Source organism: Panulirus ornatus, chromosome 58, assembly GCF_036320965.1.
Source record: "Panulirus ornatus isolate Po-2019 chromosome 58, ASM3632096v1, whole genome shotgun sequence".
NCBI classification, from domain to species: domain Eukaryota; kingdom Metazoa; phylum Arthropoda; class Malacostraca; order Decapoda; family Palinuridae; genus Panulirus; species Panulirus ornatus.
This window is the reverse complement of record NC_092281.1, coordinates 27,123,015-27,145,081: the sequence shown is the minus strand read 5'-3', so window position 1 is coordinate 27,145,081 and position 22,067 is coordinate 27,123,015. Positions and strand designations below refer to the sequence as shown.

The 22,067-nt window shown below is 41.0% G+C and overlaps 1 protein-coding gene across 1 annotated transcript in view; it reads left to right on the top strand.

Annotated features, from left to right (window-relative positions):
- Positions 1-22,067, top strand: part of LOC139766688 (uncharacterized) — a 375,409-nt gene that overhangs the window by 311,138 nt on the left and 42,204 nt on the right. Inside the window, exons 21-23 of the mRNA XM_071695606.1 lie at positions 6,345-6,710; positions 19,834-20,026; positions 21,577-21,775. Of these exons, the coding sequence (XP_071551707.1) occupies positions 6,345-6,710; positions 19,834-20,026; positions 21,577-21,775 (758 nt within the window). The remainder of the gene's footprint in view (positions 1-6,344; positions 6,711-19,833; positions 20,027-21,576; positions 21,776-22,067) is intronic.

Genomic DNA, 22,067 nt, shown 5'->3' with positions numbered 1-22,067 from the left:
CCCAGGATTTTCGCCCCCTCCCCCACCCTATGATCCACTTCCGCTTCCATGGTTCCATCCGCTGCCAGATCCACTCCCAGATATCTAAAACACTTCACTTCCTCCAGTTTTTCTCCATTCAAACTCACCTCCCAATTGAATTGACCCTCAACCCTACTGTACCTAATAACCTTGCTCTTATTCACATTTACTCTTAACTTTCTTCTTTCACACACTTTACCAAACTCAGTCACCAGCTTCTGCAGTTTCTCACATGAATCAGCCACCAGCGCTGTATCATCAGCGAACAACAACTGACTCACTTCCCAAGCTCTCTCATCCCCAACAGACTTCATACTTGCCCCTCTTTCCAAAACTCTTGCATTCACCTCCCTAACAACCCCATCCATAAACAAATTAAACAATCATGGAGACATCACACACCCCTGCCACAAACCTACATTCACTGAGAACCAATCACTTTCCTCTCTTCCTACACGTACACATGCCTTACATCCTCGATAAAAACTTTTCACTGCTTCTAACAACTTGCCTCCCACACCATATATTCTTAATACCTTCCACAGAGCATCTCTATCAACTCTATCATATGCCTTCTCCAGATCCATAAATGCAGAGGGTTGTAAGTATGTTTTATTATGTGTGTATGTGTAGATGATTGAAGTTAAATGCCAGTAAAAGTAAAGTAATGGTGTTTGGAATGAAACAGTGAAATTTTATATTTTCTAAAAGCCTATAGAGTGAGAGAAGGAAGTGAATTGAATTGTGTTTTAAATATGGGGTACGATAGAATGGAAGAAGTGAGAGGTTTTAAGTGTTTAGGAGCTATCCTGGGCCTGATGATATGTAAGTATGTAGGGAGAGAATCACTAGGTCCCTTAATAGAAGAGGTGTAAGTTTAGAAGTAAAGAAAGGATTAAAGGACAGCATACTCCTTCTGACCCTGATCTATGTTGTCAAAACATGGACATGGAATGAGATGCAAAGGTCAAGAACCCAGGCTGTGGAAATGAGTTATTTGAGAGGGGTACGTAGTATTATTAGATGGAGTGAAGAAAGAAATGATGGAGTATATGAGCGATGTAGGGAATGCAAAAGGAGTGAATTGTGGACTGGTAGAGTGAGTGGAATATAATTCTTTGAAGTTGTTTGGGTATGTGGAAAGAATGCAAGACAGGCAGTTTACAAGGAGAGAGTACAGTAGTAAGATTAAAGGTGCTGATGTGAGAGGAAGACCACCAGTGAATGCTGGAGGGAGAGAAGTGGCAGAAGAATGCATTTAATGGTGTGTGTAAAGATAGCATAAAAGAACAGGGATAAGGGGAGACTTTTTTTAGCCTCCTTTATGGAAGTTCCTTGAGGGAGCAGGCATCAGGTAGGTAGATAGACATTTAAGTACCCCAACCTGAGTCTTCTAGGGAGATGAGTTCTCTCTGCTTGGCTCCTATTCTGTCTTTTAGAATTAGGTTACAAAAAGGAAAGGGGGTTGGGGGGTTTCAGCCCCGCTTTCACCCCCTTTTGTCACCTTTGAAGCATGTGGGGAATATGTTGATAGAATTTTTTCTCTCCTACCCTACAGATAGTCTGAATATTTTTTCAGTATATTCTCTTGGGGAGGTACCAATACTTGGATGTCAGGAGTTGTAGTGACAGTGGCACAGTTAGCTATATTTGCTTGCCATCTTCCATATTACTGTCTTTATTGTCTACCTCATATATGTATACATGGGCTGATGCAACTCTATTCAACAAACACAGACTCTCTTTCTGTTTTCCTTCTAATACATAACAACACATAACTCACATGATTCTTTCTTCAGATTAGTACATTTCCTTTATTCCTGTGGTTAGGGGAGTAAGAAGACTATCCACATATCTCCTGCATGTTGTAAGTGGCAGCTAAGAGTAGGGGGCTGGAGACCCTCTCTTTCTTGTACTGCACTGTCACTTTCCAAAAGAAGGAACAGAAGAAAAAGCCAAGTGAGGATGGTTTTTAATAGGCTAAGGCTCAGGCTCTTTGGGATGTAACCAAGATGAGAACAAGAGAGAGATAGTATTCATATTTGAGGAGAGGAACCTGGATATTCTGGATCTGAATGAACTTGAGCTCAAGGGGAAGGGGAAGAATGGGTTAGTAATGTCTGTGGGGTTAAGTCTTCGGTGCATGTGAGAACAAAAGTATAGGAATGGGGGGTATTTCTAATGAAGAAGTAGTGTGGGAATGTGTACATGAATGTAAACAAGTGAGTCCCAAATTGATGTGCTTGAAAATGAAAGCAGACTACGTAATGGGTACCTGTCTGCATCTGGTAACAAAAAAGTGAGAAAGAGAGAGAACTCTTTTAAGTGAGTGTTTGAGTCCTTGTGATGGGTAATTTGAATACAAGAGTAGGGTGTTTGAGTCCTTGTGATGGGTAATTTGAATACAAGAGTAGGTGATGTAGCAGTTAAGGGTACAGTTAAGGGGCTTGGGGTACCTAGGATAAGTGAAAATGGAGAACTGCTTGTGTAGTTGTGCTGAAAAAGGATCAGTAATTAGTAATATCTTGTTTGATAAAAAAGTTATGTAAGCATACATAGTTGAGTTAGATTTGCGGTCAGTCATTATTGGATTATGCGTGAATGGACATATCTATAGGAGGGATTGTTGGATGTGAATGTTTTATGAGGGGCAGCAAGCAGGGCTAGATTTCCAAATAAGTCAGAGCCATGACCTTGGGTAGTAACTTAGGGTGGAGTGGTGAATTTTAGTAGTTATGTACATTGTCATGCAGAGTTGTAAGGAAAAAATTATAGTCTGCAAAGCTGGTAAACTTACAGATTAATACTCAGCTCTTGATCTGTCCAAATCATAATGGTTAGAGTTTGGGTATGGTGTGGCTTTGAATAATTGGCCTTGGGGCTGTTGAAAGGGTAATTCTGCACTTGACAGTAGGTGGGATGTGTGATCACTTCTTGGTGGAAGCTAAGAATGAAAATGTGTACTGGCTTTAGGAGAGGAGGAAGTGACATGGAAGGAAGTCTTGTAGACTGGTCTTTGACACTTTTTTTTTATCTTCGTCACACAGTACCATGGTGTAAATATATCTATCTACCTACTTATTTATATCTTTGAAGCCTGTTCCAATTGGAACTCCCTCTAAGGGGTGGCCATGTCTACAAAGTATCCATAACTAAAGAACTCCAGTTCCACTTTTCAGCCTTTAGTGCCTCACCCTTAATAGGCCACTATCAGAGCGCAAGTCTAATGCAGTGTTTGCTAAGGCTCTTACCTAATGTTCCTAATGTTCCTAATGTTACCTAATGTTCCTAATGTTCCTACTACTACTGCCTAATGCTCCTATTAACTATTTCTCTCTACTGCTCCCACCATTTTTCCAAAAGGCAGTGCTAGCGCTTAGTGCTTACCATAGGAAAGTCTAGAGTTCCAAAGAATGAGCTGCATTATTTAAGTGTTATGAAGTGTTACGTATGATAAGGAGAGACTGTATGTTTGTGGACAGAATGCTAGTAATCCACATGTTAGTGAGGCTGAAAGAAAAGACAGCTACCTAGGTCTGAGGAGTGCAGCTTGACAACTACTAAAAGGCTGGCTCATTGAGCAGATGTCACTAATCCTCCCGATACTTAGGAAGGTAGTATTGGTAATGTACCTCCCTGGTCGTTAGCTGCCTTTACCCTTTGTGGCTCTGGAGATCCCTCCTTTAGGTGAATCAGATTCCAGTGTTATGCTGCTTCACCATTGAAGATTTATTTATTTATTATACTTTGCCGCTGTCTCCCGTGTTAGCGAGGTAGCGCAAGGAAACATACGAAAGAATGGCCCAACCCACCCACATACACATGTATATACATACACATGCACATATACATACCTATACATTACAAAGTATACTTATATATACATACACAGACATATACATATATACACTTATACATAATTCATACTTGCTGCCTTTATTCATTCCCATTGCCACCCCGTCACACATGAAATAACAACACCCTCCCCTTGCTTGTGTGCGAGGTAGCGCCAGGAAAAGACAACAAAGACCACATTCATTCACACTCAGTCTCTAGCTGTCATGTATAATGCACCAAAACCACAGCTCCCTTTCCACATCCAGGCCCCACAAAACTTTCCATGGTTTACCCCAGACACTTCACATGGCCTGGTTCAATCCATTGACAGCACACAACCCCAGTATACCACATCGTTCCAATTCACTCTATTCCTCGCACGCTTTTCACCCTCCTGCATGATCAGGCCCCGATCGCTCAATATCTTTTTCACTCCATCCTTCCACCTCCAGTTTGGTCTCCCACTTCTCCTCGTTCCCTCCACCTCTGACACATATATCCTCTTGGTCATTCTTTCCTCACTCATTCTTTCCATGTGACCAAACCATTTCAAAACACCCTCTTCTGCTCTCTCAACCACACTCTTTTTATTACCACACATCTCTCTTACCCTTTCATTACTTACTCAATCAAACCACCTCACACCACATATTGTCCTCAAACATCTCATTTCCAACACATCCACCCTCCTCCGCACAAGTCTATCTGTAGCCCACGCCTTGCAACCAAATAACATTGTTGGAACGACTATTCCTTCAAACATACCCATTTTTGCTTTCTGAGATAACATTCTCTCATTCCACACATTTTTCAACGTTCCCAGAACTTTCGCCCCCTTCCATGGTTCCATCCGCTGCCAAATCCACTCTCAGATATCTAAAACACTTCACTTCCTCCAGTTTTTCCCCATTCAAACTTACCTCCCAATTGATTTGTCCCTCAACCCTACTGTACTTAATAACCTTGCTCTTATTCACATTTACTCTCAGCTTTCTTCTTTCACACATTTTTCCAAACTCAGTCACCAGCTTCTGCAGTTTCTCACCCGAATCAGCCACCAGCAATGCATCATCAGCAAATAACAACTGACTCACTTCCTAAGCCCTCTCATCCACAACAGACATCATACTTGCCCCTCTCTCCAAAACTCTTGCATTCACCTCCCTAACAAACCCATTCATAAACAAATTAAACAACCATGGAGACATCACACACCCCTGCCTCAAACCGACATTCACTGAGAACCAATCACTTTCCTCTCTTCCTACTCATACACATGCCTTACATCCTTGATGAATACTTTTCACTGTTTGTAGCAACTTGCCTCCCACACCATATATTCCTATTACCTTCCACAGAGCATCTCTGTCAACTCTATCATATGCCTTCTCCAGATCCATAAATGCTACATACAAATCCATTTGCTTTTCTAAATATTTCCCACATACATTCTTCAAAGCAAATGCCTCACCCACACATCCTCTACCACTTTGTAAACCACACTGTTCTTCCCCAATTTGATGATCTGTACATGCTTTCACCCTCTCAATCAATACCCTCCCATTTAATTTCCCAGGAATACTCAACAAACTTATGCCTCTGTAATTTGAGCACTCACCTTTATCCCCTTTGCGTTTGTACAGTGGCACTATGCATGCATTCCGCCAATCCTCAGGCACCTCACCATGAGTCACACATACATTGAATATCCTTACCACCCAGTCAGCAACACAGTCACCCCCTTTTTTTGATAAATTCCGCTGCAATACCATCCAAACATATTTGTTTTTATCTAGGGTGTTGGCTTATTTGAAATTTGTTTTCTAACCCTCCTTCTTCACGTGGGTAAACTCAGGCATAGGACAAACTATAGGGGAAAGAGCTTTGTTCCTGTGACAAGTTTTCCTGGTTTCCTTGACCATCCCTATCTCTCCCACCTTTTTTCAAAAAATCTTTTCTCTTTACCTTTTGTAAGCACCTCATGTTGGCACCTGCAGTATGTCGATTTTAGGCTTCAAGCTGTTGGTAGGAAGTATATGTTGTCAGCCCAGTAGCAGTTGCTGATTGACCAAGGGCTGGCCCATATAATGAGCAAGCTACTGTGATGACCTGTGGTTCACTTGTATAAAATGAGCTGAGGCTGCAACCTGCTGAGTGGAATCATGAGGGCAGGAGGAGCCTTGACTTGCATATTCTCAAGGAATATTTCTCATGCTTACCAGATGTGGCCTCTGAAAGTAAAAGGTTTTACTCTTTTAGAACCTACATTTTGCCATATTCGAGATCATTAAATCATACATGCAATGAAGAAGTGTTATCTGTAAATAGAGGCAATATATAATGTGATATGGCAGAGTGGAGGAATGTAATTGGGAGCATATATTGAAATGGTTGTGGAAAGCTCTGTAAGCACAACAGTGCATAAAGTTGCAATGAAGTCTTTATGATAAAACTGGTACAGTATATGATTATTCTTTTATTTTCAGGTTGAACATCCGCCGTGATCACCTACTGGAGGATGCATTTAATAAGGTGATGGGTGCCAGTAAGAAGGATCTTCAGAAATCCAAACTGTACATTACATTCTGTGGTGAAGAAGGACTTGATTATGGTGGCCCATCTCGAGAATTCTTCTTCCTTCTTTCTAGAGAACTTTTTAATCCTTATTATGGCTTGTTTGAGTACTCAGCCAATGATACCTACACAGTGCAGATATCTCCCATGTCTGCCTTTGTTGATAATTATCATGAATGGTTCAGATTTTGTGGCAGGGTATTAGGCCTGGCCCTTGTTCACCAGTACCTGCTTGATGCTTTCTTCACCAGACCATTCTACAAGGGCCTGCTTCGCAGGTAGGTGAATAATCCAAGTTGTATATGTATTGTACACATTCTTTATACAGTGTTATTGAACTGCCTGCATGTGGTTATGAAGAGTTTGTATCATGGTCAGCGTATGGAAACCAGTACTATCTTATCACAGTGCATCTCACTCTGTAGGAGTCCATCCTTTCCCTGCAGCCAATGTAAATGCAGCCTTGAGAGTGCAGAAACTGGATTAATGGGGTCCAAAGTTATAAAAAGAATATAATTTATTGTTTATACCTAATTGCCGTTCCAGCTGCAGTGACATAGATGGAATATTAGGTCAAGGGTAAGGCACTATAAGCCTCAGAAGTGGCACTGGAGTTCAGTTATGGAGACTCTTTTGCTGTGGCCACCCTCTTGAGGAAGTATCTGACCAGAATGGATGTTAGAGATATAGATAGACAGATAGTTATGTACAGGAGAAAGAATTCTACCTCCATATTCCTTTCATGTCATAGGAGGCAGCCAAAGGTGGCAGGAGCAGGGCTGAAAACCCTCCCCTTCTTGTATCTTAATTCTTAAAAGAGAAAACAGGAGTCAAGCGAGGAGTGCTCATCCTCCATGAAGGCTCAGATTAGGGTATTTAAATTTTTGTGGGTGTAACCGAGGTGAGGAGAGAGGAGAGATAGGTAGTATTCTTGAGGAAAGAAACCTGGATGTTCTAGTTCTTGAGTAAAATGAAGCTCAATGTTTACGTAAAAGGGAGGAATGATTTGGGAGTGAAGTCAGGGGTTGGTTACAGGACAAGAGATAGAGAGGGAGTAGCACTACCCCTGAAGCAGGAGTTATAAGAGTGTGTGATAAAACGTATCTATATTTGTATTATACTTTGTCGCTGTCTCCCACGTTAGCGAGGTAGTGCAAGGAAACTGCCGAAAGAATGGCCCAACCCATCCACATACACATACGTATACATACACGTCGACACACGCACATATGCATACCTATACAGTTCAACGTGTACATTTATATACTTACACAAACATATACATATATACACATGTATTTAATTCATACTGTCTGCCTTTATTCATTTCCATTGCCACCCCGCCACACATGAAATAACAACCCCCTCCCCCCTCATGTGTGCAAGGTAGCGCTAGGAAAAGACAATAAAGGCCACATTCATTCACACTCAATCTCTAGCTGTCATGTATAATGCACTGAAACCAGAGCTCCTTTACCACATCCAGGCCCCACAGAACTTTCCATGGTTTACCCCAGACGCTTCACACGCCCTGGTTCAATCCATTGATGGCACATTGACCCCGGTATACCACATCGTTCCAATTCACTCTATTCCTTGCACACCTTTCACCCTCCTGCAAGTTCAGGCCCTGATCACTCAAAATCTTTTTCACTCCATCTTTCCACCTCCAATTTGGTCTCCCACTTCTCCTTGTTCCCTCCACCTCTGACACATATATCCTCTTTGTCAATCTTTCCTCACTCATTCTCTCCAAGTGACCAAACATTCCAAAACACCCTCTTCTGCTCTCTCAACCACACTCTTTCTGTTACCATGCATCTCTCTTACCCTATAATTACTTACTCGATCAAACCATCTCACACCACATATTGTCCTCAAACATCTCATTTCCAGCACATCCACCCTCCTCCACATAACTGTATCTATAGCCCACGCCTCGCAACCATATAACATTGTTGGAACCACTATTCCTTCAAACATACCCATATTTGCTTTCCGAGATAATGTTCTCAACTTCCACACATTCTTCAATGCTCCCAGAACTTTCGCCCCCTCCCCCACCCTATGATTCACTTCCGCTTCAATGGTTCCATCCGCTCCCAAAGCCACACCCAGATATCTAAAACACTTCACTTGCTCCAGTTTCTCTCCATTCAAACTTACCTCCCAACTGACTTGTCCCTCAACCCTATTGTACCTAATAACGTTGCTCTTATCATCATTTACTCTCAGCTTTCTTCTTTCACACACTTTACCAAACTCAGTCACCAGCTTCTGCAGTTTCTCACATGAATCAGCCACCAGCGCTGTATCATCAGCAAACAACAACTGACTCACTTCCCAAGCTCTCTCATCCACAACAGACTGCACACACCCCTGCCGCAAACCTACATTCACTGAGAACCAATCATTTTCCTCTCTTTCTACACGTACAAATGCCTTACCTCCTCGGTAAAAACTTTTCACTGCTTCTAACAACTTGCCTCCCACACCATATATTTTTGATACCTTCCACAGAGCATCTTTATCAACTCTATCATATGCCTTCTCCACATCCATAAATGCTACATACAAATCCATTTGCTTTTCTAAGTGTTTCTCACATACATTCTTCAAAGCAAACATCTGATCCACACATCCTCTACCACTTCTGAAACCACACTGCTCTTCCCCAATCTGATGCTCTGGACATGCCTTCACACTCTCAATCAGTACCGTCCCATATAATTTCCCAGGAATACTCAAACTTATACCTCTGTAATATGAGCACTCACTTTTATTCCCTTTGCCTTTGTACAATGGCACTATGCAAGCATTCCGCCAATCCTCAGGCACCTCACCATGAGTCATTTTATTTATTTTTATTTTGCTTTGTCGCTTTCTCCCGCGTTAGCGAGGTAGCGCAAGGAAACAGACGAAACAATGGCCCAACCCACCCACATACACATGTATATACATACACGTCCACACACGCAAAATATACATACCTATACATCTCAGTGTATACATATATATATACACACACACAGACATATACATATAAACCCATGTACATAATTCATACTGTCTGCCTTTATTCATTCCCATCGCCACCCCTCAACACATGGAAGAACAACACCCTTCCCCCTCATGTGTGCGAGGTAGCGCTAGGAAAAGACAACAAAGGCCCCATTAGTTCACACTCAGTCTCGAGCTGTCAAGTCATACATACATTAAATAACCTTACCAACCAGTCAACAATACAGTCACCCCCTTTTTTAATAAATTCCACTGCATACCATCCAAACCCGCTGCTGTGCCGGCTTTCATCTTCCGCAAAGCTTTTACTACCTCTTCTCTGTTTACCAAATCGTTCTCCCTAACCCTCTGACTTTGCACACCACTTTGACCAAAACACCCTATATCTGCCACTCTATCATCAAACACATTCAACAAACCTTCAAAATACTCACTGCATCTCCTCACATCACCACTACTTGTTATCACCTCCCCATTAGCCCCCTTCACTGAAGTTCCCATTTGTTCCCTTGTCTTACGCACTTTATTTACCTCCTTCCAAAACATCTTTTTATTCTCCCTAAAATATGATGATACTCTCTCACCCCAGCTCTCATTTGCCCTCTTTTTTGCCTCTTGCACCTTTCTCTTGATCTCCTGCCTCTTTCTTTTATACGTCTCCCAATCATTTGCATTATTTCCATACAAAAATTGTCCAAGTGCCTCTCTCTTCTCTTTCACTAATAATCTTACTTCTTCATCCCACCACTCACTACCCTTTCTAATCTGCCCACCTCCCACGTTTCTCATGCCACAAGCATCTTTTGTGCAAGCCATCACTGCTTCCCTAAATACATCCCATTCCTCCCCCACTCCCCTTACGTCCTTTGTTCTCGCCTTTTTCCATTCTGTACTCAGTCTCTTCTGGTACTTCCTCACACGTCTACTTCCCAAGCTCACGTACTCTCACCACTCTTTTCACCCCAACATTCTCTCTTCTTTTCTGAAAACCTCTACAATTCTTCGCCTTCGCCTCCCAAGATAATGATCAGACATCCCTCCACTTGCACCTCTCAGCACATTAACATCCAAAAGTCTCTCTTTTGCGCGCCTATCAATTATTACGTAATCCAATAATGCTCTCTGGCCATCTCTCCTACTTACATACGTATACTTATGTATATCTTTTTTTTAAACCAGGTATTCCCTCCACTTGCACCTCTCAGCACATTAACATCCAAAAGTCTCTCTTTTGCGCACCTATCAATTAACACGAAATCCAATAATGCTCTCTGGCCATCTCTCCTACTTACATATGTATACTTATGTATATCTTTTTTTTTAAACCAGGTATTCCCAATCATCAGTCCTTTTTCAGCACATAAATCTACAAGCTCCTCACCATTTCCATTTACAACACTGAAGAAAGACTGGTGATTGGGAGTATCTGGTTTAAGGAGAGAGATATACATAAGTATACGCATGTAAGTAGGAGAGATGGCCAGAGAGCGTTATTGAATTATGTGTTAATTGATAGGCGTGCGAAAGAGAGACTTTTGGATGTTAATGTGCTGAGAGGTGCAAGTGGAGGGAAGTCTGATTATTATCTTGTGGAGGCGAAGGTGAAGATTTGTCGAGGTTTTCTGAAAAGAAGAGAGAATGTTGGGGTGAAGAGAGCGGTGAGAGTAAGTGAGCTTGGGAAGGAGACTTGTTTGAGGAAGTACCAGGAGAGAATGAGTACAGAATGGAATAAGGTGAGAACTAAGAACATGAGGGGAGTGGAGGAGGAATGGGATGTATTTAGGGAAGCAGTGATGGCTTGCGCAAAAGATGTTTTTGGCATGAGAAGCGTGGGAGGTTGGCAGATTAGAAAGGGTAGTGAGTAGTGGGATGAGGAAGTAAGATTGTTAGTGAAAGAGAAGAGAGAGGCATTTGGACGATTTTTGCAGGGAAATAATGCAAATGAGTGGGAGATGTATAAAAGAAAGAGGCAGGAGGTCAAGAGAAAAATGCAAGAGGTGAAAAATAGGGCACATGAGAGTTGGGGGTGAGAGAGTATCATTAAATTTTAGGGAGAATAAAAAGATGTTTTGGAAGGAGGTAAATAAAGTGCGTAAGACAAGGGAATCAATGGCAACTTAAGTGAAGGGGGCTAATGGGGAGGTGATAGCAAGTAGTGGTGATGTGAGGAGATGGAGTGAATATTTTGAAGGTTTGTTGAATGTGTTTGATGATAGAGTGGCAGATATAGGGTGTTTTGGTCGAGGTGGTGTGCAAAGTGCGAGGGTTAGGGAAAATGATTTGGTAAACAGAGAAGAGGTAGTAGAGGCTTTGCGGAAGATGAAAGCTGGTAAGGCAGCAGGTTTGGATGGTATTGCAGTTGAATTTATTAAAAAAGGGGGTGACTGTATTGTTGACTGGTTGGTAAGGTTATTTAATGTATGTATGACTCATGGTGAGGTGCCTGAGGATTAGCGGAATGCTTGCATAGTGCCATTGTACTAAGGCAAAGGGGATAAAAGTGAGTGCTCAAATTACAGAGGTATAAATTTGTTGAGTATTCCTGGGAAATTATATGGGAGGGTATTGATTAAGAGGGTGAAGGCATGTACAGAGCATCAGATTGGGGAAGAGCAGTGTGGTTTCAGAAGTGGTAGAGGATGTGTGGATCAGGTGTTTGCTTTGAAGAATGTATGTGAGAAATACTTAGAAAAGCAAATGGATTTGTATGTAGCATTTATGGATCTGGAGAAGGCATATGATAAGAGTTGATAGAGATGCTCTGTGGAAGATATTAAGAATATATGGTGTGGGAGGCAAGTTGTTAGAAGCAGTGAAAAGATTTTATCAAGGATTTGTACGTGTAGGAAGAGAGGAAAGTGATTGGTTCTCAGTGAATGTAGGTTTGCGGCAGGGGTGTGTGATGTCTCCATGGTTGTTTAATTTGTTTATGGATGGGGTTGTTAGGGAGGTGAATGCAAGAGTTTTGGAAAAAGGGGCATGTATGCAGTCTGTTGTGGATGAGAGAGCTTGGAAAAGGAGTCAGTTGTTGTTCGCTGATGATACAGCACTGGTGGCTGATTCGTGTGAGAAACTGCAGAAGCTGATGACTGAGTTTGATGGGGTGTGTGAAAGAAGAAAGCTGAGAGTAAATGTGAATAAGAGCAAGGTTATTAGGTACAGTAGGGTTGAGGGACAAGTCAATTGGGAGGCAAGTTTGAATGGAGAAAAAGTGGAGGAAGCGAAGTGTTTTAGATATCTGGAAGTGGATTTGGCAGCGGATGGGACCATGGAAGCGGAAGTAAATCATAGGGTGGGGGAGGGGGCGAAAGTTCTGGGAGTGTTAAAGAATGTGTGCAAGTCGAGAACATTATCTCGGAAAGCAAAAATGGGTTTGTTTGAAGGAATAGTGATTCCAGCAATGTTATATGGTTGCGAGGCGTGGGCTATAGATAGAATTGTGTGGAGGAGGATGGATGTGCTGGAAATGAGATGTTTGAGGACAATATGTGGTGTGAGGTGGTTTGATTGAGTAAGTAATAAAAGGGTAAGAGAGATGTGTGGTAATAAAAAGAATGTGGTTGAGAGAGCAGAAGAGGTTGTTTTGAAATGGTCTGGTTACATGGAGAGAATGAGTGAGGAAAGATTGACCAAGAGGATATATGTGTCAGAGATGGAGGGAACGAGGAGAAGTGGGAGACCAAATTGGAGGTGGAAAGATGGAGTGAAAAAGATTTTGAGTGATCGGGGCCTGAACATGCAGGAGGATGAAAGGCGTGCAAGGAAAAGAGTGAATTGGAACGATGTGGTATACTGGGGTCGACATGCTGTCAATGGATTGAACCAGGGCATGTGAAGCGTCTGGGGTAAACCATGGAAAGTTTTGTGGGGCCTGGATGTGGAAAGGGGGCTGTGGTTTCAGTGCATTATACATGACAGCTAGAGACTTAGTGTGAACGAATGTGGCCTTTGTCGTCTTTTCCTAGCGCTACCTCACGCACATGCGGGGGGAGGGGGATGTTATTTCATGTGTGGCAGAGTGGCAATAGGAATGAATAAAGGCAGACAGTATGAATTATGTACATGTGTATATATGTATATGTCTGTGTGTGTATATATATATGTATACGTTGTGATGTATAGGTATGTATATTTGCATGTGTGGACGTGTACGTATATACATATGTATGTGGGTTGGTTGGGCCATTCTTTTGTCTGTTTCCTCGTGCTACCTTGCTGACGCGGGAGCCAGCGACAAAGTAAAATAATAAATGATTGTACCAACTATTCGGAAACTCTCACTGAAGTAGATGAAGAAAAAGACCTTGGAGTTGTCATTAGCAATGATCTGAAGTACACTAAACAGTGTCAAGCAGCAAGTAAAAAAGGCAGACAAATGATAGGTTTCATAGTCAGGTTAATAGATTACAAGACACCAGAAACAGTTCTCACTCTTTATAATTCTCTAGTAAGACCACACCTTGAATATGTGGTCCAGTTTTATTCCCCAAAGTATAAAAGAAAATTCTAGGAAAAATTAGAGCAAGTACTAATAGGCACAACAAAATTTATTCCATCCCTCAGAAATCTGGCATACAAAGAGAAGCTTAAATGATTAGATCTCTTCTTCCTTATAAATTGTAGGCTTTGTGGTGACTAAAACCAGTTATTCAAAATTCCGAACAAGTTTGACATGGTAAATCATATATATCTTTTCAAAATATAAGAAAATACAATTCCCAGTACAAATGGAATAAAACTCAAAAATAGAAGATATAGTACAGACATGGCAAAACCTTCATTTCCTATTTGTGTTTTGAGCACTGGAATAGGCTACCGGTAGACTTAGTGAATGCTAAGACTCTAAATACGTTCAAAAGTATTTTAGATATTTTATGAATTCAGGTATTCTCTGAGAATAACTTAAGAAAAACTATAAATGACAGCAGTAACAGGGACACTAGAAGGCTAATGTGCTGCAGCAGGGATTCGGTGATAGCTCAAAAAAAATGCTGAGTGGAATTACATTTTCTTATCGGATTCGGTGATAGCTCAAAAAAAATTGCTGAGTGGAATTACATTTTCTTATCAAGTTAAAATCCTTTTTGTTTTACCAGGCAACCCAGTGGTGGGCCAATCTGGCCACCTGTTGTCTGTCTTATGTAAACTCGTGTAAATTATCTTGTGGAGGCAAGGGTGAAGATTTGTAGAGGTTTTTAAAAAAGAGGAGATAATGTTGGGAGAAGAAAATGGTGAGAGTAAGTGAGCTTGGAAAGGAGACAAGTGAAGAAATACCAGAGGAGAATGAGTGTAGAATGGCAAAAGGTGGGAGCAAATGAAGTGAGGAGAGTGGGTGAGGAATGGGAGGCGTTTAGGGAAGCAGTGATGGCATGTGCAAGAGGTGCATGTGGCATGTGAAAGGTGGGAGGTGTGCAGATTAGAAAGAGTAGTGAGTGAAAGGATGAAGAAGTAAAGTTGCTAATGGAAAAGAGAGGCATTTGGGCAGTACTTAGAGGGAAGGAGTGCAGATGATTTGGAGATGTATGAGAGAAAGTGACCGGAGGTCAAGAGGAAGTGCAAGGGTTGAAAAGAGGGCAAATGAGAGCTGGGGTAAGAGAGTATTGTTAAAGTTTAGGGAGAATAGAAAGATCTTTTGGAAGGAGATAACTGATGTGCGAAAGACAAGAACAAATGGGGACATCAGTAAAGGGAGCAAAAGGGGAAGTGATGACAGGTAGTTCTGGAGTGAGGAAATAGAGTGAGTATTTTAAAGGATTGTTATATATGTGTGATGATAGAGTGGCAGATGTAGGTTGTTTAGGTCAGGGTGGTGTGTGAAGTGAGTCAGGGAGAGTGGTTTGGTGAAAAGAGAAGAGATGGTGAAAGGCTTTTGGAAGATGAAATAGAGAAAAATTGGAGGAAGTGAAGTATTTTAGATATCTAGGAGTGGACTTTGCAGCATATGGAACCATGGAAGCAGAAGTGAATCAGAGAGTGGGGGAGGGGGTGAAGGTTCTGGGAGCATTGAAGAATGTATGGAAAGAAAAAGCGTTATCTTGGAGAGCAAAAATGGGTATGTTTGAAGGAATGGTGGTTCCAGCAATGTTATGTGGTTGTGAGGTTGCGAGGGTTGTGTGGAGGATGGATGCATTGGAAATGAAATGTGATATCAGGTGGTTTGATTGAGTAAGTAATGAAAGGGTAAGAGAGACGTGTGGTAACAAAAAGAGGTGTGTTGAAATGGTTTGGACATATGGAGAGAATGTGTGAGGAAAATTTGACATGGAGATATATGTGTCAGAGGTGAAGGGAGCAAAAGTGGGAGACCAAATTGGAGGTGGAAGGATGGAGTGAAAAAGATTTTGGGCAATCAGGGCCAGAATATGCAGGAGGGTGATAGGCATGCACAGAATAGAGTAAATTTGAATGGTGTGGTATACTGGGATTGGTGTGCTGTCAGTGAACTGAACCAGGGCATGTGAAACTTCTAGGGTAAATCATGGAAAGGTCTTTGGGCATGGATGTGTATAGGGAGCTATGATTTCAGTGCATTACAAATGACATCTAGAGAATGATGTGTTTTTCTTTCTTATTTCTTTCTTATTCACATTTACTCTTAACTTTCTCCTTTCATATGTTATTCCAAACTCAGTCACTGACTTCTGCAGTTTTTCACTTGAATCAGCCACCAGTGCTGTATTACTGACAAACAACAATTGATTCACTTCCCAGGCCCTCTCATCCTCAACAGGCTGCTCACTCACCCCTCTCTCCAAAACTCTTGCATTTACCTCCCTCCACCCCATCCTTGGACAAATTAAACAACCACAGTGACATCACATACACCTGCTGCGATTCAACATTCACTGGGAACCAGTCACTCTCCTCTCCTACTCATATGCATGCCTTATATGCTTGATATAACTTCTCACTGCTTCTAGTGGCTTACCTCTTAAGACCTTCTACAAAGCATCTCTATCAGTCGTATCATATGCCTTTTTCAGATCTATAAATGCTACATACAAATCCATCTGTTTCTCTAAGTATTTTCACACATTCTTCACAGTAAATGCCTAACACCTGATCCACACATTCTCTACCACTTCTGAAACCTCACTGCTCCTCCCCAGTCTGATGCTCTGTACATGTCTTCACCCTCTCAATTAGTACCCTTCCATACAATTATCCAGGTAAACTCAACAAATGTATGCTTCTGTAGTTTGAACACTGACCTTTATCATACCCTTTGCATTTGTACAGTGCCACTATGCATGCATTTCTCATAATCCATACATCCATTGAATATCCTTATCAACCAGTCAGAAACACAGACACCCCCCTTTCTTAAAAAGCTCTACTGCAGTACCATCCACTCCCCTCTCCTTTCTGGATTTCATATTTTGCAAGGTTTTCACCACCTCCTCTCTCTTCACCAAACCACTCTCCCTGACTCTCTCACTTACACACCATCCCAACCAAAACACCCTACATATGCCACTCTATCATGAAACACATTCAAGTCAAGAAACGCATTCAAAAGACTCACTCCATCTCTTCTTTACTCCATCACTATCTGCTATCACTTTCCCCTTGCCCAGTACACTGATGTCCCCATTTGTTGTCATGTCTTTTGCACTATATTTACCTCCTTCCAAAGCATCCTTTTATTCTTCCTAAAGTTTGATGATACTCTTTCACCCCAACCCTCATTTGCCTTCTTTTTCACCTTCCTCTTGGTCTCCTGCATCTCTCAGTCATTTGCACCTCTATGTAAGTACTGTCCAAACACCTCTCTTTCCTTTTTCACTAACAACTTTTTTTTTTCATTCCACCACTCACTACCCTTTCTAATCTGCCCACCTCCCACCATTCTCATGCCACATCCCTAAATACATCCCATTCCTCACCCACTACCCTCACTTTATTTGCTCTCACCTTTTACCATTCTGTACCCAGTCTCTCTTGGTAGTTCCTCACATAAGTCTCCTTTCCATGTTTACTTACTTTCACCACTCTTTTCTCCCAACATTCTTCTTTTTTGAAAACCTTTACAAATATTCACCTTCACCTCCACAAGATAGTGATCAGACATCCCACCAGCTGCCCCTCTTAGCACATTTACATCCCGAAGTCTCTCTTTTTCTCACCTACCAATTAATAAGTAATATAATGATAAATCCTTTGACCATCTATCTTAATCACACATGTATACTTTTATGTAACTATCTTTTTTAAACTAAGTTTTCTCAATCACAGTCTTTTTTCAACACACAAATCCACAAGCTCTTCACCATTTCCATTCACGACACTGAATACCTCATGTGCACCAATTATACCCTCAACTGCCACATCACTCACCTTCACATTCACATCACCCATCACTAGTACCTGGTCTCATGCAGCAAAACTACTGATACTCTCACTCCTGCTCCCAAAACACTTGCCTCTCACGATCTTTCTACTCATGACCAGGTGCATATGCACCAATAATCACTCATCTTTCGCCATCCACTTTCAATTTCACCCACATCAATCTAGAATTTACTTCCTAACACTCTATCATCACACAATCTTAACTCCTGCTTCAGGAGTAGTGCTACCCCTTCATTAGCTTTTGTCATCTCACCAACCCCTGAGTTTGCTGCCAAGATAGAGTGGCAGATGCAAGGTGAGAGAATTAGGAAGAGTGGTTTGTGAATAGAGGAGGTAGAGAAAGCCTTGCAGAAGATGAAATCTGGTAAGGTGGCTGGATTTTATGGCTTTGCAGGTGAATTCATTAATAAAAGGGGGTGTCTGTGTAGTTGATTGGTTGTTTGTTGTTAAGAATATTCACTGTATGTATGGATCATGATGAAGTGCCTGAGGACTGGAAGAATGCATGTATAGTGCCATTGTGTAAAGGCAAATGGGATAAAGGTGAATATTCAGACTACAGTTTGTTGAGTATACCAGGAAAATTATATGGTAGGGTATTGATTAAGAGTGCTGGGAATGCCTGTACAGAGCATCAGATTGGGGAGGAGTGTGGTTTCAGAAGTGGTAGAGGATGTGTAGATCAAGTGTTTGCTTTGAAGAATGTGTGAGAAGTACATAAATGGATTTGTATGTGGCACTAGTGGATCTGAAGAGGGCATATGACATGGTTGATGGAGATGCTTTTTGGAAGGTCTTAAGAATATATGGTGTGGGAGGTAAGCTGCTAGAAGTGGTGAGGATTTTTTATTATGGGTATAAGGCATGTGTATGAGTAAGAAGAGAGGAGAGTGATTGGTTCCCAGTGAAGGTTAGTCTGCTGCAAGGGTGTGTAATGTCACCATGCTTGTTCAATTATTTATGGATAGGGTGGTGAGGGAGGTAAATGCAAGAGCTTTGGAGAGAGGGGTGAGCATGCAGTCTGTTGGGGATGAGAGTGCCTGGAAAGTGAGTCAATTGTTGTTCGCCAATGATACAGCACTGGTGTGTGATTCAAGTGAGAAACTGCAGAAGTTGGTGACTGAGTTTGGAAGAATGTGTGAAAGGAGAAAGTTGAGAGTAAATGCAAATAAAAGCATTCGGCAGGGTTGAGAGATAAGTTATTTGGGAGGGGTATGTATGAATGGAGAAAAATTGGAGGAAGTGAGGTGTTTTAGATATCTGGGAGTGGACTTGGCAGAGAGTGGAAGTATGGAAGCAGAAGTGAGTTATGGGCTGGGGGAGGGGGCAAAAGTTCTTATCCTTTAGTGCTTCATTCTTAACAGGCCACTGACAGAGGGCGAGTCTAGTGCAGAAAAGTTTAAAATTTAATTCATGTTTTGTAGAATCAGGAGTCATGCAATTCATCCATGAAATTTCTTAGGATGTTATGGTAATTAATACAGGGTGTACCTCTTTATCCAACACCCTTAGGACCTGGCCATTTGCCGGACCACAGAAAATGACAGAAAACAGAAATTACCCCAAGTCATACACAATTGACAATCCAATCGATAAAGTTGTTCTTTTACCTAATTTTTTCAGTAATCACCTTTTCAAGTGTAGATAATGATTTATGCTTATCCTTATTAGCGCTATCACCATCTTCTGGACCTCTCAGTCTCTTTGATGACATCTTGAAGGGCTAAAATGCAGCTGAATTTAAGAAACTGACAGGACTCTTAATTAGCTTGGCTGCAGTGTGTACAGATTTTGGCACCTTAGCGCTGCTAATAGTAATAGCTTGTTGGTAGATCCGCAAACTAATAACTAATGATGGCAGATTCAAAATGTGCTGGACCATGGGAGTTGCTGGACCACAGAGCATTGGATTAGAGAGGTACAATCGGTAGTGATTGCTTAGATAAAAGTTTTTCTGAAACACGAAATATATCCTGTAAATAGTATTGTACATGTAACATTTTGTTAAAGTAACCTTTTCTTCTACAGTCCTGTCTCACTGTCAGATGTGGAGTCCCTAGATTCAGAATTTCATCAATCTCTCTTATGGGTGAAAGACAATGACATCACAGATATGCTGGAGCTCAACTTTTGTGTTACTGAGGAGATATGTGGACATGTGGTTGAGAAGGATCTGAAGCCAGGAGGCAGAAGTATTTCTGTAACAGAGAGAAATAAAAAGGTAATGAATATTTGACTAAGTTCAGTACTTTTAATTATTCTTGTTTCTATGAAAGAAATACTGGTTTGAATTTATCGCTCATCTGTCTCCATTGCTTACATGAAGTTAATGTAGCTAGATAGTTTGCTCAATGATTATGATATTAGTATCACATTTTTATAATTGCTTAAAGTAAAAATTGGAAAGCTTGAACAGATTGAATGAAAGGAATAACGTCTTAGAATTTTCTGAAAGACTCCTTTTTTTCTATTTTTCTTTATACTAGTTCATAGTTTCCTGCATCATGAGTTAATATCAAGAACAGATGAAAAATAACTTCATTTGTTCTCATCCACTTTTTTTTATTTCATGTCTAACTTTCCAAAACTAGAGCCACCATCCACACCCAGGCCCAGCACACCTTTCTCGTGTTAACCCTGACCACTTCATATACCCTGGTTTAACCCACTGATGTGAATCACATTGCTTCAGTTCACTCTATCCCTTGTGCACCTCTCACCCTCTTGTATGATCAGGCTCTGGTGACTTACTCCATCCTTTCATCTCATTTTTGCTCTCTTTACTTCAGGCATATGTATTCTCTTAGCCAATCCCTTTTCACTCATCCTCTCCATATGTTCTCTTTTTAATTATGTACATCACATTCTGTAGAGTACATATTATAGTAGATTTTTTTTTCCTCATTTTGTTGTTTTGTGCCTCAGCAAAGTAGTGTTAGGAACAGAAGATTTAACCTTTGAGACAAAATTCTCAGTTTGCTTCTTCCTCTGATCCTTCAGTGAAAAGTAATGATGTAAGAGGGGAGAATTTTCAGGTCAAAAACTTCCAACTTCCCAAAGTCCATTTTCGTGACATACAGGTGATGGTGGGTGGTAGCACAGGATTCTTTTGTTCTCCTATCCCCAGAGATGATAGTAGGTAATGTGGAGATTTAGACCAGTTTAGATTGCTTTATGATAGACAGGAAGTCTTCAATTTATGATACTCTTAGATAAGATGATAAAAATGCACTGTGTAATAGATATGCATTATTTTAAAAGAATCTTATTGTGAGAGGTTAGCATAAAAGAAGACATGGCACTAGAAACAGTACATATCTGGATGGACAGACTATTGATAATGAAAGCATGTTGTGGTGTATACTGAGTATAACATTGTGAACATGCAGCTCATTCAGGTAGCATCTTTGTTACATCGTGATACTCCATGATTCTTGTGCTTCTGTGACAGACATAAGTACATTACAGTTAGAAATTTCCCGTGAGTTATTGATTAATTTTATACGTAAGGCTGCTCTGCTGTCTAGCATATTGTCAAATCTTAAATGTTTTTCCTTTTCCTTTCCTTTCGACTTGCTGAACTAAATTATTTGAACTTGTCCAGTTTAGATGTCTTTGCACAGTTTATTTTTATTATGTATGTATCCGCATATTTTTTTTGTAACCTTTACAAAGTACCTTGTTTATCAAGTGTTTGATAAATTGCTAATATTTTGAAGTACTTTTTGACCATACAGGTATAACAGTTCACAATTGAAATCCTTACGCCAGGAATATCTGGAAAGAATGGTGCGATGGCGATTGGAGCGAGGAGTGAGTGAGCAGACGGAGAGCTTGGTCCGTGGTTTTTATGAGGTCATCGATCCTCGAATGGTTGGAGTGTTTGATGCTAGAGAATTAGAATTGGTCATTGCTGGAACACTGGAGATTGATGTTGCTGATTGGAGGAAGAACACAGAGTACAGATCAGGTACAGTGTTTTTCAAGTTACCTGTTTTATGCATCCTCTTTGTGGCTGTTTTTACTGTCTCATCTCATAAGAAAGATGGCCAATGTATATCTATAAAAGTTTGTTCTTCACATATCATCATCTACTTACCCAGCTTGGGACATCTCAACAAAACATTATTTAAACTTTTTTGATTTATTCAGTGCAAAAATTTGCTCCAATTGATTAGTTTGGCTATATGTATTGCTTGAAATTAAGGTTTCATTTATTGAATATATGATAGGTAAGTGCAGGGATGGGGTTAGAGGAAGTT